The sequence below is a fragment of the Cnephaeus nilssonii genome, assembly GCF_951640355.1.
Source record: "Cnephaeus nilssonii genome assembly, chromosome: X".
NCBI classification, from domain to species: Eukaryota; Metazoa; Chordata; class Mammalia; order Chiroptera; family Vespertilionidae; genus Cnephaeus; species Cnephaeus nilssonii.
This window is the reverse complement of record NC_137071.1, coordinates 124,947,972-124,972,919: the sequence shown is the minus strand read 5'-3', so window position 1 is coordinate 124,972,919 and position 24,948 is coordinate 124,947,972. Positions and strand designations below refer to the sequence as shown.

The window sequence follows — 24,948 nt, the reverse complement described above, 5'->3', positions numbered from 1 at the left end:
GGCGTCATGGGCACTGAATGGCCACCAAATTCAGACTAAAGGTCTTCTCAAAGACATTCCTTGTTTCAGGACCATAGAGGCCCAGGGAGCCAAGAGAGCTAGGACAGGGTTGCCCTGTCTGAGTCCTGGACGCGGATGATTGAAAGCGTCTGTCAGTCTCAGCCCTGTGCATGAGACTGGCCTCGGTCTCTCCTACCTGCCGGTGATGAGGCTGTGCTCTGGGGTCCCTGAGACGAGGAACCGAGGGGCCGGGCCCCGGGGCAGCAGAGAGGAGCTCCCTGTGAGTCTGGTCCCTGCGGAGGTGGGGTGCCATCTCCTCACAGACCTCCACAGCGGGCATGGTGGGTGGTCAGAAGTGCAGGGAGAAACAAGACTCGAGTCTGCAGTATCTGACTGAGGCCACAGGTCCAGGCCACCATGAGGTAACTGAGGCAGCTGCTCTCGGGTGAGGGGCAGGGTCCAGTCCCTGAGATGTCTGCCATGCGACCTGGCCACAGCCGGGCACCCTGAGAACTCAAGGTCTCTGTGCTGGAGCCCGTGTGTTTCCAAGGCTCCTTCACCCCGTTTGGGAGGGGAGGGCGGGTAGGAAGAGCTGGGACAGCAAAGGATGAGGACGGGATGGGGCGGGCCACGACTGAACATGGAAGAACCAAGCCCTTCCTACAAATGGGCCCTTTCAGCCACCAGGTAGAGACTACAGGACCCCAGTGGCTTCTTTGGGACTCGTCCCTGGTTTCCACCTGAGAGACTCTAGGGCCTCAGACCCCTTCTGTCCCCTTAAGAAGAAGGGGGTACAGGGAATGGTTTTCTGAGCTGCAAGAACCGAAGGAGGGGAAGGGAGTGTAATGCTTCCCAAGTCACATGGTCCCGTGGACAGGAAGCCTGCTGCAGTGCACACAGTTTCTGACATTTACTCGGTGGTTGTGCATGATTCCGTGGGCTCTCCTCTGTGAAAAACACACTCCGGGGGGTGGGGGGCACTGGGGTTTCCCAGAAGTGGAGCCCTGAGACCTGCCTGTCACTAGGAGGGTTTGGTGGCTGCTCTCCCTGGACAAAAGGCAGGGCCTGAGCTCAGGGCCGGGTGTGTAGGACACGGGGGCAGGGTCCCCCTTGAAGAATAGATTCTCCGAGGACAGCGGGCTGGGCAGGACGTCCTGGGAGATGCTCTGGGTCTGTCCGCAGCTCTGGCGATACATCCCCGTGTCTGCTTCTGCGGCCGTACTCCCGTGGGCCTCAGCTCAGAGAGGACACGGGCACGATTCACCCTCCGAGAAGTGAGGAGGAAAACAGCGCCTTCTCCTCACAAGAGGGCTGACTGTCTGCACCTTCCCCAGGCTCCCTTCTCTGGCTCCGGACACCGGCTTCTGCAGCCCAGCTCCAGGACGCCGCCTTGAAGTGATGCCCGTGCGGTTCAAGGAGAAGGAGCCCAGCGTGGCCTGTGGAGGCCGGGACGGCTGCAGGAGACCCCGCTGCCCTCGGTGGCACCCCTCATCAGCTCCTGCCCTCGGTGAGTCTGTGCGGGCCTGTCCTCTTGCTGTGATCGGTTTTAGGGATCCGTTTATGGCAGGCTAAACGCTGTCCTGGTCAAAGGCAGGAGGAGGCAAGGCCCCCGGTCTCGTCTCTCAGGGACCGACTGGACGGTGGGCACAGGGGCAGCCCGTGGGGCAGGCGTGCTGTCATCCCAGATTCCCAGGTGCTGGGCTGAGGGCACCGGCACTTTGGTCTATGTATGCGGGCAGACTGTGCTGGTCTTCATCGCAGGCCCGCCTTCTGAACGGGGATGTGAGGGGAGAAAAGGACCCTGCCCTGGCTTCTAACCTGCTAGCTGAGCTGAGACGCAACATGCGCGTGGTCCGTGTGTACAGATGCTCAGTGACCCACTGAGAATGCTCGCTCTCAGAGCTCCACCCCACATCTCCGTTCCTTCCCATGGGGAAGGGGCCTGTGTGCTTGTGAGTTGTGATGATGCGGGAAGGGGAACTAGGATGCACCGCTGTGCCTCACAGTGCCCCACGGGGTCTCTGTGGGGAGGACACCTCTTTCCATTTACTTTTCCCTGACAGCTTACATTCAGTGTCACTTTGTATTAGTATCAGGTGTGCCGCCTAGCAGCATGGTCGGCAAACTGCGGCTCACGAGCCACATGCGGCTCTTTGGCCCCTTGAGTGTGGCTCTTCCACAAAATACCACGGCCTGGGAGAGTCTATTTTGAAGAAGTGGCGTTAGAAGAAGTTTAAGTTTAAAAAATTTGACTCTCCAAAGAAATTTCAATCGTTGTACTGTTGATACTTGGCTCTGTCGACTAATGAGTTTGCCGACCACTGGCCTAGGGGTTAGACAATCATATACTTGACAAAGTGTTCTCCCGAATTCCCAGCACCTTCCTGGCACCACACACACTTTTTACAACATTATGAACTATAATCCCTGTGCTGTACAGTATAGCCCCATGACTGTGTTTGTACTTCTCAGTCCCTTCCCTTCTTCACCCAGTCCCACCCCCCCGCCTCTCCTTGGCAGCCATCCGTCTTGTTCTCTGTGTCTGTGAGTCTGTTTCTGTTTTGCTTTTCCATGTGTGTTGTGCTTTTGATTCCGTATGTGAGTGCAGTCCAAGGCAGTTGTCTTTCTCTGACTGACTTATTTCTCTGAGCACAACACCTTCAAGGTCCATTTACGTGGAGCCTGTCTGTGCGTCTTGTCTCACCCCCTTGTCTGAGCTGTGTTACTTCCCCCGTCTCTGCTTCTGTGGGCCGTACTCCTGGGATCGCAATGGACACTCCCTTCTGGGGCTTGTCTTTCATGTTTTTTTTGTTTGTTTGTTTGTTTTTTATATTTTTTTATTGATTTTTTTACAGAGAGGAAGGGAGAGGGATAGAGAGCTAGAAACATCGATGAGAGAGAAACATCAACCAGCTGCCTCCTGCACACTCCCTACCGGGGATGTGCCCGCAACCAATGTACATGCCCTTGACCAGAATCAAACCTGGGACCTTTCCGTCCACAGGCTGACGCTCTATCCACTGAGCCAAACCGGTTTCGGCTTGGCTTTCATGTTGACTGAAGATTTCACATGCTCTGCCCAGTCAGTTGGCATATTGTGCAATGTCTGCCTTGTCCCAGACAATGTGAGCACCGTGGGCACATAACCCCTCCCCTCAAAAATACTAAACACAACAGAGGGACAAAGAATGCAATGGTCACATGTGACCAATATGACCGACTGATGAGTTTGCTGAGGTGAGTATGGAAACGTGATTGTGGGTCAGAAAATATGAAAATTAGTGGTGGCCTTGAGTAGACTGGTTGCAGTGGAGTGATGGGCAAAATAAGTCGCATTGAAGGGGGTGGAGGAGCAAACGGTCTCAGGAGAAGTTGAAGCAGTTTGGCTTTGAAATGAAGAGCTGCAACATGACATGTGGGACAGAGGTTGGGCTTCCCCCATTTGTTGTGGGACGGTCCAGGGAACAAAGAGCGGGTGACACTTTAGGAGACGACTCATAAGCGCAGGAGCAAAGTCCCTGAGCAGGTGTGAGGAATGGTCCCCGAGCACAGGTGGGCTGGCTGCACTCCGGAGCTGTATGCTCAGGGGAAGCGGACAGAGTCACGGAACAAACAGGTCCATAGAGTTTGGGGAGCACAGAGAAGCTCGACCTCATTGCATCTGTGTGCGGCAGGCAGTGGTAGGGGAGGTCACTGGGATGGAGCAGGACTGCTAGTGAGGGAGGTGGTGGTGTAGGTAGAATGAGAGGGAAGTGAGAGGCAGTGCCCGCTGGTTATGCAGTTCAGATAAACAGTTCAGTAAGGTTTGTATTTTTCTCATCAAAGCTCAGGTGCTCAGGTACAAGCAGGGCTGTGTCCCTATTGGGGCACAAAGGAGAGTGGGAAGGGCGGTGAAGGGAGCCAGAGAGCTGTTCTGGAGCAGAATATATACCCGGGGTGGGCTGGGTGAGAAGAGGCCTGGTGGAAGGCGGAGGAGGCTGTGGACTCTACACTGGAGGCACCAGGGAGGGTCAGGGCTGTCTAAGCGGATGCATCAGGGGAAGAGAGGGCGCTAGACCTGCAGGGGAAGGTGTGGAAGTGGTGAGAGGGGGGAAGGCTGGAAAAGGACATCATGCAGGGGCCTGAGCTTCCTGAACCCGGGCATGACCTTGGGCAGGGGATGCTCGGCTGGGCAGCGGGAGCACCTTCTGAAGGGCGGCGGGGCTCCGGGTTGTCTGCTGGGCTCCTGTGCCCCGAGGTCCCAGGGGGCTCCGAGGAGTGAGGTCTGAGGGGTCTGAGAGCCCCAGGAGACCAGTGTGTTCACAAGCCGGGGCGAGGGGGAGGGCGCTGGCCGGGGACTGGTACCCGTCTGCTGGTGGGCAGAGCAGCGGCCAGGGCCGTCGGGCCACAGGCATCTCAAAACGCCGGCCCCTGGCCTCAGCTGATAGTTGGGGCAGGATCCAGACCAAACCTCCAGCAGGTGCTGGCAGAGAAGCGGGCAGAAACCTCGCTGCGCACCAACGCGCATGCCCAGAACCCGCCAATGAGCGCGCAGAACCGGCTGTTCTGACGTCATTCCCGTGCGCCTGTTCCTTGGTCTCCGAGTTTAGGGTTCCGAGGGCCCCTTCCCCTAGTTTTCCCGCGTTCCCTCCATTACGCGATCCTCAGGGCCACCCGGTCAGCCTTCCTAGGCCCGGCCCCTCTGGCTCCACCAGCCACTGGGCGGAAAACACGGCTTTTCCCCCTCGAGATGGGGGCCCGGTTTCTGCGGCCGGCAGAGGGCAGTGGAGGGCCGTGCACAGCCGGCCTGCCTCTCCCCCGCCCCTCGGGGTTGGAAAAAACACGGGAGCAGAGAAAAAAGGCCCCACAGCCCTTTCCACCGGCTGGCACTGTCTTCTGGCACCTGGAGGTCCAGGCAGCTCCTGGGGCACAGTTGTTCTTCAGTGGCCAGGGAGCAGTGTCCCTCCGTGAACAGAAACACAAATGGACTTTCTTCCTAAGTCCTTCCTCGGTTCCTTAGCAACTTCTATTCACGCTCCTCCTAAGGCCACAGTCACGGGCTTTCCCCGACTGTCTCTCTCTCTCTCTCTCTTTTTTTTTTAAATACATTTTATTGATTTTTTACAGAGAGGAAGGGAGAGGGATAGAGAGTTAGAAACATGGATGAGGGAGAAACAACGATCAGCTGCCTCCTGCACACCCCCTACTGGGGATGTGCCCGCAACCAAGGTACATGCCCTTGACCGGAATCGAACCTGGGACCCTCCAGTCCGCAGGCCGATCCCCAACTTTCTTTGGGTTTTATGGGCCTTTTTCAATATAGTGCTCAGTAATGAGTCACTCAGACCTCACTAGGAAATGTTTAGGAAACATAATAAAAATAAAGTAATTCAAACGACAGTCCCATCACCCAATATTGACCATTAAGAGTGTTTTGTGATCCATTTCTTAGAGGTTATTCATCAAACACAAGGCGCATTTTAAATATATTAAGGGTCATTTTTGCATCAGGACTTCAACCTCCTCTTTTTTTTCTTTTTCTTTTTTTTTCAACCACCTCTTTTTAAACTCAGTTATACCTTTTGGAAAGTCGTTCTCTTTAGTTATCTGACTGCGAAATAAGGGAGACATACTGCAAACTGTGGAAAGTGTGTGTCAGTCTGAAGCTGAAGGTGCAGTGGCCTGTGATCCAGAAGTAGCACCGTCCGTGTGTGAGAGAGCAGGGGCGGCAGTGCAGGTGGGCTGCCCGCTGCCCTCAGCACCCGGGGCAGCACCAGCACTTAGCTGTGCTCAGTAAATATTGTGAGTTGTTTTCAAATTTTACTTTTGTGACCATTTTTCTTTTTATATATCTAAAATCCATCTTTTGCTAGTCCTGAATTATTATAATGTACAAACAGTTTTCTACATGTTTGCTTTTTTTTTTTTTCCATTTGCCTCTTTGTGTGTCAGCATTTCTCTACGTCATTAGCATTTCTTAACATAAGATTTTCTGACAGGTTCCTGAGTAAAGGAACGTAGCAACTTGTAGGATCCTGTGCAAGGCAAATTGTCTAAAATGTGGGTATAGATTTTTTCAAAAAGTTCTCATACCATTATTGTTTACTAGAGGGCCAGTGCATGAAATTCGTGCACGGGGGTGGGGGCCAGTTCCCCTCAGCCCAGCCTGCACCCTCTCCAATCTGGGACCCCTCAGGGGATGTCTGACTGCTGGTATCTGGCCTAAACCGGCAGTGGGACATCCCTCTCACAATCCGGGACCACTGACTCCTAACTGCTCACCTGTCTGCTTGCCTGATTGCCCCTAACTGCCCCCCCCCCCTGCTGGCCTGATCACCCCCAACTGCCCCCACCCCCGCCAGCCTAGTCACCTCCAACTGCATCCCCACTGGCCAGGTCACCCCTAACTGCCCCCCCCCCCCCGCCAGCCTGGTCGCCCCTTACTGCCCACCCCCCTGCCAGCCTGGTCTCCTCCAACTGTCCCCCCTGTGGGCCTGGTCACCCCATGCAGTCTGCTGTTTGGTCATTTGGTCGCCCCTCACTAACCCCCCTGCCGGCCTGGTTGCCCCATGCAGCCTGTTCGGTCGTCCGTTTGGTTGCGATTTTTGCTTAGGCTTTTATATATATAGATATTTTAAAAACCCTGTAGTAGTACAAGAAACATTTGGCTCAGTATCAGCAAAGTTGAATTTCAAGAAAATACAGGAATGGCATACTATCAACCATAAAAACTTCACAATGACTGTAAAAATGAAAGTGATATGCAAAACATGTTGAAAGTGGGTGATTATTCTTGTTTGTCTTTTCTCTGTCTTCTTAAATGGCTAAAATCAGACAAATTTCCCTTAGAGCCTGAGGGAAAAATAATGGAGTAACTAAATGGTAAATCTCAGTGGGTTCTGTAATTTCCCAGGCCCACTGGATAAAAGCAGGGAGCAGTTGGCCCTTACCCTGGGGATAATAAAGTAAGGATGCTGGAGGACAGACAAAACAAGTGGATTTCCTATGTTGAAAATACAATGTTAAGCAAAATCAAAGCCAGAAAGATAGCTGCTGTCCTTCAGAAGGTAACAGTATGATGTTTCTCTTTGAGATAGGAGTCACGGTTTATTTCTGCTTTTTATCTCCATTATCAAATATTGCATTTTCACTCTTTAAGACTATATAGACTACCAAGAAGAAAAAGGAATAACAATTATTCCAAGTCCTTACAAATGATTCTTAGAACAGCTAACACGTGAAAAACCTGAGTTTAATACTGGATGTTGCAGTCACAATGTAATAAGCCTCTCCTTCTGTGTGCAATGCACCTTTATGGATGGGAAGACCTCTAAAGAAATGGATTACAAATTATTAATGGTCATTGGCGGGTGATAAAACTAGGGTTTAGATTACTTTATTATATGTTATCAGTCCTCCAAATAGTCTACATTGAGGTTTGAGTGCTTAGGCTGACTCAGTGGTCCGCAAACTCATTAGTCAACAGAGCCAAATATCAACAGTACAACGATTGAAATGTCTTTTGAGAGCCAAATTCTTTAAACTTAAACTTCTTCAAAATAGACTCTCCCAGGCCGTGGTATTTTGTGGAAGAGCCACACTCAAGGGGCCAAAGAGCCGCATGTGGCTCGCGAGCCGCAGTTTGCCGACCACGGGGCTAACTGAAAAACATACTGGTCAAAGCCAATGGGAAGACCATTCAGAGAATCAGAAATACTTGAGGCTAAGGAACCCAGGCCCCTCATTTTCAGTAGGACTGCCAAGAATGGAACAGTTCAGCCCCAGGAAGGAACCAGCCAGCTCCAGTGCAGAAACAATTGAGCCATTCTTCCAGAAATGGCTCCCAGCATTTTTTCCAAACACAAAAGGAGGGGGGAGAGAGGATTTCATGGCTCCACACTGCCACCTGCTGACCAGAGAAACTCAAAGCCATGATTCTTGCAAGAAAATTGCCATTTTCCCCTAGATTTCCAAAATAACGGCACAGAGGATGTCTCAAGAAACATACCTGATGACAGTGATGGTCAGAAAAAGCAGAGATTAGCCCAAGGGACCCTTGTAAAAGAACACCAGCACCACCTCTTCCATAGTCCCCCTCTCAGAACCTGAGCAATTTAGACTGAAGTGTGTGGTCCCAGAGCCCACCCCAGAGGATCCAGGGCTGCATTTCCATTGGAGGGTTCTAGGCCTGCCTTGGGAGGGAAAGAGAGGGCAGTGGAAGTCTCTGAGCCTCTCTCAGCTAGATGTTTCCCCTGATGACCTGTTGCAAACTTTCAGCTGATGGACAGGGCCTGTGATGTCCAGGTCCTGTGGCCTGACTGCCCAAGCGCCTCACTTAGGGGTCCCTGCTCACCCTGTACCTGCCCTAGGCTTTGTACAGACTGATACCTTGTTACTACCACCTACCTGCTCTCAGGCCTCATTCTTGACAAACCTAATGATATCAGGGTCCGGGACCCTAACTAGGTCAACAACCATGGAGATTCTGACCTCGGGGTTATTTTCCATGTGATCACCTAAGCATCACCATACAAAGGATCATGCCTTGAACCAAAGGAAACCACCTGTCCTTCCATGATGTCCGCTTCTAGCATTCCCCTCGGTCAACACCTCTCCACTATGCAAGGCTCAACCAGCTCCCTCCTTCTAATCTCTATGCTTAACCTTCAACGTCATTCGGGCCTACAGCTAGGACCCCACAACCTTCCTCACCTCCACAGGCCCCTCCTTACTCAGCCTACCCCAGCCTATAAACTCCCCATCTTACATACCTCTCCTACTCCTTTCTCCCTCCTCCACACTCTGCTGCTGGGCCCCAATAAGGGACACACCCCTGTATGTGAGCACCTGAGCACTGATGACAAAAATACCAACCTCACTGAATTGTTTATCTTATATCCATCCCCAGGAGACCATTGCCTCTCACTGTCACCCACATCCAACCTCCATCACTACCTCACTCACCGGCACCCTCTTCCATTTCAATGGAGAAGACAGAAGCAATGAGGGTTGCTTCTCACAGGTTCCCAAATCCGATCGACCAGGTTTTTGCCCTGACCGTCTCCGCTGCACCGGAGCGCACCTGCCCCTGACTGCAGCCAGCCCTCACCTGTGCGCAGGCTCCCAGGTCTTCCCCTGCTCAGGGACGGTGCTCCTGCACTTACCACCACTCCTCCCTCCTGGCTCTCACTGAGCAGGAAGGGAGAGGTAACCAAGGGGCGTCTATGGAGCCTATACTTGGCTTCCAAGGAATCAGGTATTAGAAGCGAGGGCTGTTTGCTTTTCGGTATGGAATTTACCACCCCAAAACAAGAGAGCACACCCCAAGATGCAGGTAGCAGAAATCCCTAAGGATCCTGAGGGTACTGAGCACAAGACAGTGTTCCAGGCTTGGCACCAAGCTCAGAGGAGGTGCTTTAAAGTGAGGGCGGATGATCAGGGGTTTCTAGGAGCACTGGGTCTACAAAGAGACCTGTCCTCACTCCTGCTCCCATTCTTCCTCCTGACCTGGGACCAAACCTCCAAGGCCGCGAGTTTGATCAGCTTGCGACTGGCAGGGACCTCACCGGACTCCTGCACGCGGGCCCAGAAGCCGCCAATCGGAATGCAGCACCTTGTCCTTATTGGTTGCCTGGACTTCAGGCCCTTTGTGGTACCCAGAGCTGCACTAGGTAAGTAATCTTGCTGAGGCCTTTTGAGCAGGTACTGACATAAGCATCATGGGGGAATCAGACCTAGCTTGGAATAGCAGTTCAGAAGACTGATGTTACCTACAGTTTGCAGTCTTCAGTTTCTCTGGACAGTAGAGGGCAGTGGCGCATCGAGTTCCACACCAGGCCTCCGCTCCCCCGCCCTTTGTGCCGGAAAAAACTGGCTTGAGTCTTTCCTGACTTGGCGGATACTTTCTCCATCCCAGCAGCTTCAGCTGCCTTAGCAACCACCTTCACTGAATTGCTACTTCAGGGGCTGCACACGTGAAAACTCCTCCTCCACACTCAGCAGCACTTTGCCTTCCAGATCGCCTTTTCTCACCTGCTGCGGCCTGGGTTGTTCAGCAACATTCACTTCTGCTTCTCTGGAGCGGATCCTCATTGGCTCTCCCCAACTCACTTTGGGTTTTATGGGCCTTTATGGGCCTTTATGCATATGCTAGAGGCCCAGTGCACGACATCCCTGCATTGGAGGGGGGGGGGATCCCTCAGCCCTGCCTGCGCCCTCTTGCAATCCGGACCCCTCCAGTAGGGTCCCTAGGCCTGGCCAGCTATCAGGGCCTATCTGGGCTTGCCTTCCCCAGGCTGCAAGGAGTTGGCCCCGCCCCTGCCGCTGCCACTACTTGCCATCTGTGCAGCACTGCCCCCCACTCCCCCACCACCTGTAGCTTCCCTCTGTGGGCCACAGGCATGGGGTGTGATCGTTTAGCTGGCCTGAGCCTCCCTCTGCAGGGCGATCGCTGGCCAGCCTTGCACACCACAGCAGAGCTGACTGGCCAGCCTTGCACACCACAGCAGAGCTGACTGGCCAGCCTTGCACGCCACGGCAGAGCTGACTGGCCAGCCTTGCACTGGCCAGCCTTGCACGCCACAGCAGAGCTGACTGGCCAGCCTTGCACACCACAGCAGAGCTGACTGGCCAGCCTTGCACACCACAGCAGAGCTGACTGGCCAGCCTTGCACGCCACGGCAGAGCTGACTGGCCAGCCTTGCACGCCACAGCAGAGCTGACTGGCCAGCCTTGCACACCACAGCATAGCTGACTGGCCAGCCTTGCACGCCACAGCAGAGCTGACTGGTGGCCTGGGCCTCGCTCTGAGGGGCAATGGTGAAGCGATGGCAGGGCCCTGACCACTTGCATCGCACCCGCCTTGGCTGGCCTGGCGCCAGTGTGTGTCACGGTGTGGTCCTCGGGAAGGTGTTCCAGACGGTCATTCTGCTGTTCGGTCCTTTGGTAGGCTTGCACATTACGCTTTTATTATTATAGGTAATTCCATTATGGCAGTCACTCAAACCTCACTGTAGAAAATTGGAGTGGGGAAGGATACAATGTAATAGTTATTCAGCCCACGGTCCCATCCTCCAATGTTCACCGTTAAGAGTGTTTTGTGATCACTTTCTTAGAGGTGGTTGCTCAAACACCAGGTGCGTTTTAAATAAAGTAAGGGTCATTCTGCATCAGGACTTCACCCTCCCCCTGGTAAACTCGGTATAGCTTTCGGAAAGTGGTCCTTTTAGTCATCTGCCTGAGAAATAAGGGGGGCCGGCTGCACACTGCGGAAAGTGTGTGTCAGTCTGAAGCGGAAGGGGCAGTGGCCGGTGATCCAGAAGCAGCACCGCCCGTGTGGGAGCAGGGGCTGCAGAGCAGGTGGGCCGCCCGCGGCCCTCAGCACCCGGGGCAGCACCAGCACTGGGCCGGCCGTGCTCAGGAAACACTGAGAGATGTTTTCAAACTTCACTTTCCTGGTTCGTTTCTTCATGTCTGTCTAACCCATCTTTCCCTAGTGCTTGATTATAACACCCAAAGAGTTTTCTACTTGGTGTTTGTTTTATTTCATTGGGCCCTTTGCACGTCAGCATTTTCCCATGTCATTCCCATTCCTTAAAGGCACATTTCCTGACTTTGGCCAGGTAAGCTCCTGAGGCAGATGGTGGTGAAAAAGCACAGTGGTCCATGGAGGGTGGGAAGACAGGGGACTGTTGTCTCAAAGCCCATCCCACGTGACCCATCTCCCTGCAGGCAGAGGCTTTACAAGGAGAGAGAGGAAGGCAGAACACAGACATCGAGGGCAGGGGTTGGAGAGCTGTACGTGGAGGCCAGCACAGTACACGCCGATAAGCATCTTGAAACCTGTCAAGGGATGGTCTGGTGTGCGTCATGCCGGTCCTCATCCTGCAGGCTCTGGGGCTGAAGGTCAGCAATTCTCTGGGAACTGGGAGACTGGAGGCCACACTCTGTGTGTTTTCCAGTTGGTTCCCAGGGTTCTTAGACAAACATGCTGGTTATCTACCAGCCACGTTTACAGAAAGAATGTCCAAAGAATGGTGGGTGGGTTACAACTTCCTACTGCTACATTCCCAAGGGACTACCATGTGAAGAATTTCCTTTGCACCCGGAGGGAAAATAGTGGCGTGGGCATGTGAGGGATCATCTCGGTGGGATTTGTAAACTCCCGCCCCCACCGGACAGGATCAAGGGAGCAGTTGGCCCTCCCGTGGGCCAAGCCAGGTTGGGAGAAGTGGACTTCGGGCAGGCCTCGTGTGCCAAACCCAAGGGGCCTTTAGTGTGGACATGGGGGAACCAGTCTGGTCAGTGGAAGCTCCCTCTGTCCTGGGGGCCTTGTCATCACCTCGCTCTTTGGAGTCAAATCCCCTCTTTCCTGCCCCGCCCCAGCCCCTCCAACCCTTGCCCCTGCCATCTGCTCTGAAGACAGTTCTGTTCCCACAGCCCCCAGGTTCTTTCTTTGTCAATACGTGGCCTCTACGTGGGGAGTTTAAGATAACCTCCATGCTTGGGGACTTCTGAGTCGGAATGGGCGGGAGAACATTTAGGTAAGAGAAAGCTAGAGCCGCGATTGAGGGAGAAGATTCTAGGGGAGCACCTAGGGAGCTAATGCCACTAGTCCACCAGCACAGAAAGAAGGTCCCTTGGGGGCCTGGGAAGGAGAAACCCCTCTGAAGTGAAACCGTCCTTTGGTTTGGGTCTTGCCTGAGTAGGGCGTTAGGCAGGGGAATGGAATTAGGAAAAAGAGGGATGAAACTAACAGCACAGGCAGGTGAGGAAGGGCCTGGTCAGTTTTGTACCGAAGAGTGAAGCTATGCAGGGGGAAAAAATGACCCTCTAGATCTGACTACATAAAAATAAATTTATCCGTGCATCTGAAAGCCACAGCCTTAACTAAAAGGCAAACAACAACAACAACAACAGGACAAGTATTGGCACCATACATGACAGAATGGGGGTCTCTTTCTATACATACAACTGTTACAGGAAATAGGGCTGCGTATTTTCAAAACACCAATAGGTACTGGTGTGAGTGTGAAGAAGCAGACTTCTCACGGAATGGGGTGGCAGGACAAACGGATCCGTGTTTCTTGCAGCTCGCACCAAGCCTGTTACGTGTTTACGCCTTCAATCCAGGACTCTGCTTCTGAAAATCTATCCTAAACAGTCCGAGGCGGTTAAAACATGCATGCACAAACACACATGTTTCACGTTCTGGGGGACAGTCTTTGAGGAAGGTATCCGTGTGCTTTCCTCCTATATGTCTTCTTCATTGATTTCCCTCCAAGTCACACTGAGCCTTCCTCCCACGAAGCAGACGTGGCCAGCTGAGGTCACCTGCCGTGTGTACATTACGAGAGAGCCTTTATCACACGTGGGCTTGTGGCTGGAAACGCTGTACCGGCTCCACGCATCGCAGGGAATATTGGCGACAGCTCCAGCAGGGGTGCAATGACATCTGCAGCTGCCCAGCCACGCCCTGTTGGGGGACTGATGCTGGCCACCACCCCGTGAAGCAGATGCTGTTCCCGCCCTCATTGGACAGCTGTGGAAACTGAGGCACGCAGTCCAGGGTCTCGGGGCTCCTCACAGAGGGCCCCAAAGGTCAGTCAGACACTACAGGTTGCACACCGCTTTGCAGGATGCCTCCCTGCCCCCAAGTCCAGAAGCAAATCAAAGACTCGCTGGGGAGGAGGGCAAAGAGCAGGCAGAACTTGCACAGCATGGCATGACATAGTTATTGCTCACAATCCAGTCCTCAGTGGAAAGGGGGGAAAGCCAGGCAGGAAGTCTTTCCCACAGTATCATCCCAGTATTCGGAAACAATTCAGGATTTTCAAAGAAAAGAACCTGAAGGAAATCCATAGGTGCTCATTTCTTCCAAAAACGTGTACCGAGAACACACTGCTGCACACGGCGTCCCCCTCGGCTTTATTGAGAAAGAATTGGCACACATCACTGTGTGATTTGACGGTGTACAGCATGGTGGTTTGGTTTACAGACACTGTGTAATGATGGCCACAGTAGGTTTAGCTAACATCCTTCTTCTCTGCTCACAAATATTGCAATAAAGAGAAAATATAGAAGAAAAGAATGTTCTCCCTGTGGTGAGCATCCTTAGGATCTATTCCCTGAACAGCTTTGCTCTGTTTCGCACAGCAGTGTTAGCTACAGCAATCCTGTTGTACATTATATCCCTAGTCCTTTTTTATCTTATAACTGAGGTTTCTACCTTTTGATCACCTTCTCCAATTTCCCTTTCCCCCACCCTCCACCTCTGGCAACCACAAGTCTGATCCCCTTTTCTAGGTATTTTCTTTTTTTAAGTTCCCAAATATAAGTGAAATCATATAGGATTTCTTTTTCTCTGAAGTATTTCACTTAGCATAATGCCTTCAAGGTCCATTTATATAGTTGCAAATGGTAGGATTTCTTCTTTTTAACGGCTGAATAATATTCCATAGTGAGTGTGTATGTGTGTGTGTGCACGCGCGCTACAGATTTTGTCCATTCATCCATCAGTAGACACTTAGTTTCCTTGCTTATCTTGGCTATTATAAAAAATGCTTCTATGAACATGCGTGTGCACATACCTTTTCAAGCTTTTGTTTTCTTTTCCTTTTTTTCAAAAAAAATTTTTAATATATTTTATTGATTTTCCACAGAGAGGAAGGGAGAGGGATAGAGAGCTAGAAACATCGATGAGAGAGAGACATCGACCAGCTGCCTCCTGTACACCCCGCACCGGGGGATGTGCCCGCAACCAATGTACATGCCCTCGACCGGAATCGAACCTGGGACCTTCCAGTCCGCAGACCCACGCTCTATCCACTGAGCCAAACCAGTTTCGGCTGTTTTCTTTTTCTTTGTTTTTATTTCTGCATATATTCCAAGAAGTAGAAGTGCTGTATAATATGGTACTTATATATATAATTTTTGGTTGATCCCACATAATGTTTTCTATAGTGGCTGTACCAATATACATTCCCACCAACAGTGCACAAGGCTACTCTTTTCTGCACATCCATGATAGCAATTTTTTGTTTCTTTTCTTTTAAAAAAATTGAGAAATAGATCATATGCAATTATTATATCAGTTTCAGGTGTACAACATACTCGATATTTACATAAAATTATGTGATCACCACACAAAAGTCTAGGACCGATCTTTATCTTCTTGCCTTTTGGATGGCAGACACATTAACGGGCATGAAATGACATTTTATTGTGGTTTTGATTTGCATTGCCCTAATGGCTAGAGAGCTTGAGCATCTTTTCATGTACTTGTTGGCCTCTCCTATAGCTCTTTGGATAAATGTCTATTCAGGTCCTAAGCTGGCTTTTAAACCTGGGTTACTTGGGTTTTTGCTAATACTTCTGTGAGCTCTTTTAGAGTCTGCATATTAATCCCTTGTCACATATGTGGTTTGCAGATTTTTTACCATGCCTAGGTGGTCTTTAACTTGGTTGATGGTTTCTTTTGCAGTGGGCACTCTTTTCTTCGCCTCTTGAAAATACAGGCATGAGCAAAAACAGAGGGAAAATATAGCCCTGGTCTTTGGGAAGATTACAGGTCAGGGGTCATTTCTGCGTCCTATCTCAACCTTTAAATATAATGTTTAACTCTTTTAAACTCTGTGTACTTTTTAGGAAGAGGAAATGAATTTTAAAGTGTTCAAACCTTTGCAAATGATTTTTGCAAAAGGTAACTAACATGAAAAACCTCAGTTGAATAAAAGACGTTGAGGCCAGCCAGTTTCGCTGGGTGGTTGAGGGTTGACCCATGAAACAAGAGATCACAGTTCTTCACAGGTTGGATTCCAGGCAGGACACTTGGCCTGGTTTCAAGCTAGATCACCAGTGGGGGGCACACAGGAGACAGCTGACCCTGAAGTTTCTCTCTCATTGATTTTTCTATCTATCCCTCTCCCATCCTCTCTATAAAAATCAATAGAAACGTATTTTTATAAAAATGTTGACGTAACAATGCAATATGAATGACATGTTTACAAAGCACCTTAAAGTATGAAAAGTCTCTAAGAAAATTCATCTAAATATTATTAATGGTCATTGGTGGGTGATGGGACTGTGGTTTAGATGATTATATTTAATCAGTCCTCCAAATTTGGACAGTGAGGTTTGAGTGACTAATGTATCTGAAAAACATATTGATAAAGGGTCAAAACAACTTGGGGGAAACGATTGAAGCCCATTCAGAGAAGGAGAAATAAAAATAGCAGAACCAGGTGTCACAAACTTTTCACCAAAGATACCTCCTAAGGTAGCAAGTAGGCCTCAAGATCAGCCAGGCCAGGCAATCTGAGAAGCCAAGCTCCATTTTTTGCAGAAAACTGTGTCCTATGCTTTTCTCCGAGCCATTTTTTTTGAGCAGGACGGGCGGGGGAAGAGGTGAGTAGCTGTGGTGCATGGAGCCACACTGCCCCCTACTGGCCAGAGAAACTGAACTCCGTCCATCACACCACAACAGAGTCATTTCCGCGAATCGGGGATCTGCGGCTGAACAGAAGGGGGACCAGGGAAACATCCCAGAAGGAGTTGGGCTACGAAACATCATAAAAAGTCGCGGAACACTCGGACAGTTTACAGCGAAAGGGCCCCAATAAAGCCATTTTCATAGTCCCGCCCTCGGAACCTAGCAACACTGGCAGGAAGTTCTGACGCCCGAGCAGGAAACGGCTGAAAGGGCTCTGCGCACTGATTGGCCAGTTCTGCACATGCGCACGAGGTCCCGGTGAGGTCTGCCGGCCTGCAGCCTGCAGGTGCTGGAGATTGTCCTGTGCGCAGTGTTGGAACCTCGGGCTCAGGCGCCTGACCAGTGCTGTCGGTCCGGGTGCTGTGGTCCGCCTGCCGCGGCCGCCCCACCGCCACATGGGCAGGACCCTTACCAACCCCCTCGCCATCCTCTCCAGCTCCCCGCAGCCTAGCCGGGAAGGACCTCTTCCTGTGACAGGCCAGCCCTCCTGCCCGGGAATCAGTCCTCCTGCTCACCTCCAGGTCCAGGAGCCTGACCCGGTCAACCCGAGCACGCTCAAGGAGGGCTTACTGCTGCTCCCCATGTTGTGTCCACCTCCCCATAGTGTAGCCGTGCCCTGGACATCAGGAAACCCAGCGCCTCTCCGGGATGTCCCTTCTAGCTCCCCTCTGATCGCTTCCGAGCACCTGCCCTGGTAACCCAGCTTTCCACCCTGACGCCTGTGCTCAGAGAGCCCTCACCCTTTCGGGGCGTCCGGTGTGGATGCCACGCCCTCCTCGCCACCCACCCACTTGAAGGCTGTCTAAGCGGAGGCATCAGAGGAAGGGGGCTGGACTAGCGGGACACGGTTCTGAGGTGGAGGGAGGCAGGATGGGAAGCGGAGAACATCCCTGAGGAAGTCTGGGCTCTGTGTTGACCTGGTCTGGCTCATGGGCCCGAGGTCACCTGAATGGTTCCAGGTAGTGATGACCAAGGGAGAATTTCCGCAGGACTGGACCGGTCAAGACCACAGTGAGGGGCGGGTGGAGGGGGCGGGAGGAGGATGAAGAGGGCATTGGTACGGATGCCACAGGCGGGGCACTGGGGTGCCTGGGCAGTCAGGGGACCCGTCCCTGACAACACAGGTCCTATCCCTAAGCTGACAGGTTGCCGCCTAATCCTGGACAAACCCTCCAGTAGATGGGAAAGGGGAGCCCGGCTGGGACCGCCCTGGCCGTCTCTGCGCATGCCCGGAAGCAGCCCGTGGAAGCGGGGCAGCAGTCCTGGGACAGAGCTGCCCCGGTCGCCTGGGTCTCCAAGTCCCTGCAGATGTGGTTGGCTGAGAGGACGCAGGGAACCGGCCTTGCTGGGCCTTTGGGAGGGTTCTGTCCGCGTAGTGGTGCTGGTATCCTCCCTGTGGACGTCAGCACCAGGCGGTCTCTGACCGGGTACTTGACGTCAGCACACAAGGATTCTCCCTGCAGTGTGCGCCTTCCGTTTCTCTGGACAGTAGGGGGCAGCAGTGCGTCGTGTTCCGAGCCAGGCCGCCTCTCCCCCGCCCTTCCTGCTTGAAAAAAACTGGCCGGTCCTTTCTGTAATTGGTGCAACTTTCTAGGCCTCAGCAGCTCCAGCGGCCCAAGCAGCCACCCTCACTCTAGGGCTCCTTCAGGGGGCTCAGGGGTGAAACTTGTAATCTGCAGACTGGAACACTTTGCTTTTCAAATTGCCTTTCTTCTAAGCTGCTGCCTAGGTTGCTTAGCAACATTTATTCCTGCTTCTCATAAGGGGATCCTCATTGGCTTTCCCCAACTCATTTTGGGTTTTATGGGTCTCTGTGAATGTACACTGAGTGGCCAGATTATTATGATCTCTGAACGCATAATAATCTGGCCACTCTGTGTATATATTAGAGGCCCAGTGCATGAAATCGTGCATGGGTGGGGTCCGGCCAGCCTGGCCAGGGGGAGGGGACATGGGTGGTTGGCCGGCCTACCTGCTGGTGGAACTCCAGGTCAAGGGGACAATCTGCATATTAGCCTTTTATTACATAGGATATACGCTGAGTGGCCAGATTATTATGTGTTCAGAGATCATAATAATCTGGCCACTCAGTATATATTTCAGTTATGGCAGACACTAAAACCTCACTGTCAAAAATGGGGGGGGGGGAGGGATGAAGAGGAGCAGATAAAATATAATAAAGTGATTCAAACAACAGTCCCATCCTCCAATATTAACTATTAGGAATATTTTGTGATCAGAAACTTAGAGATTTTTCATCAAACACAACATGCATTTAAATATATGAAGGTTTATTTTTGCATCAGGACTTTACCGTCCTCTTTTTAAACTCCTGTTGTTCTCAACAAGGAACACATTCCACAGTATGCCGCATTGACCAGCATCAATATGGGTCATGTTGAGTCAACATGAGAGAGAACAAGGAGAGAGCATCTGTTCCAGTCAAAGGGGGAGCGACCTACAGAAGCGGTGGCAGTCAGAATTGAGACACCTCAGAAGGGAGGTGAGTCAAGAAGAATATGGACCACACGCATGTTGCGTCTCAGCTCAGCTAGCAGGTTAGAAGCCAGGGCAGGGGCCTTTCTCCCCTCACATCCCCGTTCAGAGGGCGGGCCTGCGATGAAGACCAGCACAGTCTGCCCGCATACATAGACCAAAGTGCCGGTGCCCTCAGCCCAGCACCTGGGAATCTGGGATGTCAGCACGCCTGCCCCACGGGCTGCCCCTGTGCCCACCGTCCAGTCGGTCCCTGAGAGAGGAGACCGGGGGCCTTGCCTCCTCCTGCCTTTGACCAGGACAGCGTTTAGCCTGCCATAAACGGATCCCTAAAACCGATCACAGCAAGAGGACAGGCCCGCACAGACTCACCGAGGGCAGGAGCTGATGTCAGGTTCTTCTCGACCCACAGGTTGAGAACCGCTGCTGTAGATCCTAAGACCATTGGAAAACACAGATATTTACATTATGATTCATAACAGTAGCAAAATTACAGCTATGAAGTAGCAACAAAAATAATTTTATGGTTGGGGGTCACCACAACATGAGGAACTGTATTAAAGGGTCGCGGCATTAGGAAGGTTGAGAACCACTGCTCCGGTGGAAACCAGGGACGAGTCCCAAAGAAGCCACTGGGGTCCTGTAGTCTCTACCTGGTGGCTGAAAGGGCCCATTTGTAGGAAGGGCTTGGTTCTTCCACGTTCAGTCGTGGCCCGCCCCATCCCGTCCTCATCCTTTGCTGTCCCAGCTCTTCCTACCCGCCCTCCCCTCCCAAACGGGGTGAAGGAGCCTTGGAAACACACGGGCTCCTGCACAGAGACCTTGAGTTCTCAGGGTGCCCGGCTGTGGCCAGGTCGCATGGCAGACATCTCAGGGACTGGACCCTGCCCCTCACCCGAGAGCAGCTGCCTCAGTTACCTCATGGTGGCCTGGACCTGTGGCCTCAGTCAGATACTGCAGACTCGAGTCTTGTTTCTCCCTGCACTCTGACCACCCACCATGCCCGCTGTGGAGGTCTGTGAGGAGATGGCACCCCACCTCCGCAGGGACCAGACTCACAGGGAGCTCTTCTCTGCTGCCCCGGGGCCCGGCCCCTCGGTTCCTCGTCTCAGGGACCCCAGAGCACAGCCTCATCACCAGCAGGTAGGAGTGACCGAGGCCGGTCTCATGCACAGGGCTGAGACTGACAGACGCTTTAAATCATCCGCGTCCAGGACCCAGACAGGGCAACCCTGTCCTAGCTCTCCTGGCTCCCTGGGCCTGTATGGTCCTGAAACAAGGAATGTCTTTGAGAAGACCTTTAGTCTGAATTTGGTGGCCATTCAGTGCCCATGACGCCAGCTCCTGCCATCACCCCAACCCCAAGCCCTTGACCCCCTGCCCTCATCACAGGACAGCTGTCTGGTCCTCCAGTATAACCACCTTCCCTCTTATGTACCTTTGCCCAAACTATCCAATTTCCTTCCAGGATTCTCTTCTTTAGTTAGTTCACTCTATCATATTCTCTCCCCCTATATCACCGATGGAGGCCTTTGACTCGGGTGACCTTGCGTCTTTCAACCTGTAGCTCTGTGGATCAGTGAGGTAAGAGTGGTAGCAGGGGTGGGGATGGGGGGGGGTCTTCCTGTGACCTGGTACTGCTTGAACACCCTGCTTCTCCCTCTTTGACTTAAAGCATCTCCTCTGAGGTTCACCCCAACTTCCCAACACTCTGTCATCTATTCAACATCCTCAAGATACTTAGGGATTTCTGCTACCTGCATCTTGGGGTGTGCTCTCTTGTTTTGGGGTGGTAAATTCCATACCGAAAAGCAAACAGCCCTCTGCTTCTAATACCTGATTCCTTGGAAGCCAAGTATAGGCTCCATGGACTCCCCTTGGTTACCTCTCCCTTCCTGCTCAGTGAGAGCCAGGAGGGAGGAGTGGTGGTAAGTGCAGGAGCACCGTCCCTGAGCAGGGGAAGACCTGGGGGCCTGCGCACAGGTGAGGGCTGGCTGCAGTCAGGGGCAGGTGCGCTCCGGTGCAGTGGAGACGGTCAGGGCAAAAACCTGGTCGAGCGGATTTGGGAACCTGTGAGAAGCAACCCTCATTGCTTCTGTCTTCTCCATTGAAATGGAAGAGGGTGCCAGTGAGTGAGGTAGTGATGGAGGTTGGATGAGGGTGACAGGGAGAGGCAATGGTCTCCTGGGGATGGAAATAAGATAAACAATTCAGTGAGGTTGGTATTTTTGTCATCAGTGCTCAGGTGCTCACATACAGGGGTGTGTCCCTTATTGGGGCCCAGCAGGAGAGTATGGATGGGGGAGAAAGGAGCAGGAGAGGTATGTAAGATGGGGAGTTTATAGGCCTATGTATACTGGGTAAGCAGGGGCCTGCTGGGTGGTGAGGAGGGCTGTCGGATCCAAACTGAAATTCGCTAAAGGTTGAATGCTCTCTAAGGAGAGGCATTCGAGGAAGAGTGCTGGTTTACCAGGATGTGCAGAGGTGATCAGAGAGGCAATGCTTGGAAGGGACATCACAGAGCAGCGCTGGGTTTCCTGATGTCCAGAGCATGACTATGGGGAGGTGGACACAACAAGGGAAGGAGCAGTAAAACCTCCTTGAGAACGTGTCAGGGTTGACCAGGTCAGGCTCCTGGACCTTGAGGTTCCCAGGAGGGTTCCCAGGAATGAGGGCTGAGCCTGTGTCAGAGGAAGAACTCTGTAATGGCTAGAGACAGGGGGAGCAGGGGGAGGATGTCGAGGGGATTGGAACACAGCAGCGGTTCTTCGGTCACAGCACCTGGGCATCATTGTTCATTTTCCTCAGCCCCAAGTTCCCACACTGTCTACAAGAAAACCTCAGTCTAGAATACGCCGGCTGGAAGACTGGCAGGGACCTCACCCGCATATCCTGCGCGTGCGCAGAACTGGCCAATCAGTGCGCAGCGCCTTCAGGCGCTTCCTGTTCGGGCCAAGGGACTTCCTGTCTTTGTTTCTATGGTTCCTAGGGCGGGACTAGGAAAGGGGCATTGTGGGGGCTGCCTCACTGGAACCCCTCGGCGCGTGCTGTGACAGTCTGTGACGTTTCCGCAGTCCGGTTCGTGTTCAGCCCGCTTCCCCAGGCTCTGCGCGGGGAAGTCGTGAAAATGATATGTTTATTGTGTGTGTGTGTGCTTCCGTTCCGTTTCTCTGGCCAGCAGGTGGCAGTGTTGCTCCATGCTTCCGAGCCGCTCACCACTTCCCTCGCCCTTCCTTCTTAGAAAAAATGGTAGGGCAATCTTCCTGCAAGAAATGGCGCTTTCTTTCAGAGATTGCGCAGTGCATCCCTATCCTTTAATGTTTTTCTTGCCCTAAACCATATATGGGGGAAAGTTTTCCTATGTGAGAAGTCTGAGATTTTGCTGCTTACATATTCTAGGATTTTCATTATTTCTTGACATATTTAAGTCTTTTATGCATTTTGTGTGTGGTGTAAGTTGGTGGTTTAGTTTCATTTTTTTTTGCCTGGACCTGTCCACTTTTCCCAACTCCATTTACTGAATAGACTGTCTTAGTCCATTGTATGCTCTTGCCTCTTTGTCAAATATTAATTGACCATAATGCCTTGGGTTGATTTCTGGGTTCTCTGTTCTGTTCCATTGATCTATATGCCGTATACATTGTCCATGGACACAGATAATAGGATGGTGAAGCCTTGCGCGGGCAGCGGGGAGGGCCAGTGGGGGAGCAATGGGGAAATAAAGGGGGGACCTCAGTAATACTCTCAACAATAAAGACTGAAAGTATCGACTGATGAAAGCTCTTCAGATTTTCCATGAGTTCCCCTTGTCTAAGAGGAGACGATGTAGATTAATTAAAATAAATCCCAGTTTTCCTTGCTTCAAGCCCTGCCCCCTTAAACTTTTTTTTCTCTTCCTTGTTGTACCTTTTTGTTAGCTCCTATGACCCTCAGAATGTAAAAAACCACAAGGTCTACAAAAACATCTCTCAAAGAACTCTGATGCTAGAATGGGATTGGGTCAAGTATCCAAGCAACAGGCAAGTTGAAGCCATTCCCAGCCTTTCAAACCACACCTTTGGGGCAGTTACAAGAAACCAAAACCTGTCTTCTTTCCCTGTACATGGTCCTCTCATCCCCTTCCCCTGTACAACATCCATTCTGCTTCAGCTCAGAGTCACCTGGTCTTATGGAAACAAACATCCGCTGAATGAAGCCATTAACCTCTACTTGAGTCACTTTTACTAGATTTGTTCTCCCTAAGTTCTACCACTAATCTGACCCCAATTTTTGAGCATCCAAAGCAAAGACGTCTACAGGTCCAGTTCAGGAATTTACTGTCACCTCTGGGACGATACATGCATTCCAAGGCACCCGTGTTCCTGATCACGAGATTCCAGGGTAACTTCTTCCCTCAGTCATCAGAGGATTCATGTTAGACAGACCCCCTGAGTAGTGATCTCTCTCAGTAGCAATGTTCTTTCTCATCCGTTAAATGGGAATAATTACATTAACCTAACAGATAGAATTTCTTGTCAGGGGCCAGGGAAAAACTTTAACCATACAGCCGGATAATCCTCAATAAGATCGGTCAAGCGTTAAACTGCGCGCCAAAGTAAAGGCACCGCCCAGCGTTTCGCCGCCCACGGACTACCATTTCCCAGCCTCAGCGCTAGCCAATCAGTTACTGACATATACCCCGTTACGTAGCATGCCCTGCCCCTCCTTCCCTCGCTGACTGCTTCTAAAGGGCCGTCTTGAATAAAATTAGGAGGCTTGATCAGAACACTGTCTTGCCCCCATTCTTTCGTGTCCCTTGTTTGTCTCATTCTTTTAGGGTGTTTCTTCGTTCCCCCCCGTTGTTGTCCCGCGGGTCGGGACAATTTCTGTCATAAATTACACCATACGACATACAAAGGACTTACCGGAGTGCCTAACACATAGTGTATTCTCAGGACATCTCAGCAGCTAAGAGCGCAAGCTGTGGAATCACAATTTAAGAATGACTAGAGAATTTCACGCCTGGCCTTCCTGGCTCAATGGTGGAACCTCAACCTATGAACCAGAAGGTCATGGTTCAATTCCTGGTCAGGGCACAGGCCAGGTTTTGGGCTCAATGCCCAGTGGAGGGAGTGCACAAGGCAGCTGATCAATGATTCTCATCACTGATGTTTCTATCTTTCTCTTCCTCTCCCTTCCTCTATGAAGTCAATAAAAATATACTTTAATAAAAGAATTTCCCTACATTCTTAGATTAAAAACAAAGGATGTCTGTGCCCAAATAATACAACCACACATGCCATTAGTTAACAAATATATGAAAAAGTTTGATTTGCTTTCCCTCTCCCCCCCCCCCCCCCCCCCCGGCCTGCGGCTCCCACCACCTTAAGGATTGTAAATTAAACGTTTCCTGGAATGAGTTCCAATACAGACAAGAAAAAAGAGGAGTTTCTGTACTAGGAGCAGGGGCTCTCTCACCACACCCTTTCCTAGATGCGCCCTCCTCTTCAACCAGTAACGTAGCTTGACTTCTCTCTCTCTCTCTCTCTCTCTCTCTCTCTCTCTCTCTCTCTCTCATCACCTGAGGATATTTTTCCCATTGATTTTTTTAGGAGAGAGAGAGAGGTGAGAGACACAGACACATTGACTGGTTGCTTTGCACACGCACCCCCTGTGGGGGCCAGGGTTGAGCCTGCAACCCAGGTACATGCCCTTGACCAGAATCAAACCCGAAACCCTTCAGTCAGAAGGCCAGCGCTCTAACCACTGAGCAACCGGGTAGGGCTTGACTTGTTAAGACTGAGGAAACAGCAGGCCCAGAAAGCAAAGAGACTAGAAGAGGGAAATGGGCAAGGCTGGTAGAGCTGGAACTGGGAGGGCTTTCTCTGGATCCCTGGACCAAGGCCCTCCCAGAAGACCTACAGAAAGAAAAATGCATGTCCAATCAAAAGTAGCCCCCATTTCACGTAGAAAAAGAAGGGGGGGGGGGAAAGTAGCCTCTTTGG

General features: G+C 51.7%; 2 protein-coding genes across 5 annotated transcripts in view; one reads left to right on the top strand and one right to left on the bottom strand.

Annotated features, from left to right (window-relative positions):
• LOC307095656 (uncharacterized protein) overlaps positions 1-24,948 on the top strand; it is a 53,708-nt gene that overhangs the window by 15,332 nt on the left and 13,428 nt on the right. Inside the window, exons 6-8 of one of the 2 annotated variants that reach the window (XM_079765060.1) lie at positions 1,335-1,507; positions 9,506-9,650; positions 18,818-23,599. In XM_079765060.1, the coding sequence (XP_079621186.1) occupies positions 1,335-1,507; positions 9,506-9,650; positions 18,818-18,845 (346 nt within the window). In that variant the 3' untranslated portion in view covers positions 18,846-23,599. Of the gene's footprint in view, positions 1-1,334; positions 1,508-9,505; positions 9,651-18,817; positions 23,600-24,948 lie in introns of those variants that run through there. The other variant, XM_079765061.1, reaches the window with a different exon arrangement.
• The window catches only part of LOC307095655 (uncharacterized protein), a gene marked incomplete at its 3' end in the record, with an annotated part of 46,854 nt that continues 35,684 nt past the window's right edge, over positions 13,779-24,948 (bottom strand). For 2 of the 3 annotated variants that reach the window (XM_079765057.1, XM_079765058.1), the window contains exons 6-7: positions 19,337-19,399; positions 13,779-13,903 (exon numbers count right to left, since the gene is read on the bottom strand). In XM_079765057.1, coding sequence (XP_079621183.1) covers positions 13,779-13,903; positions 19,337-19,399 — 188 coding nt within the window. Of the gene's footprint in view, positions 13,904-17,847; positions 17,950-19,336; positions 19,400-24,948 lie in introns of those variants that run through there. The other variant, XM_079765059.1, reaches the window with a different exon arrangement.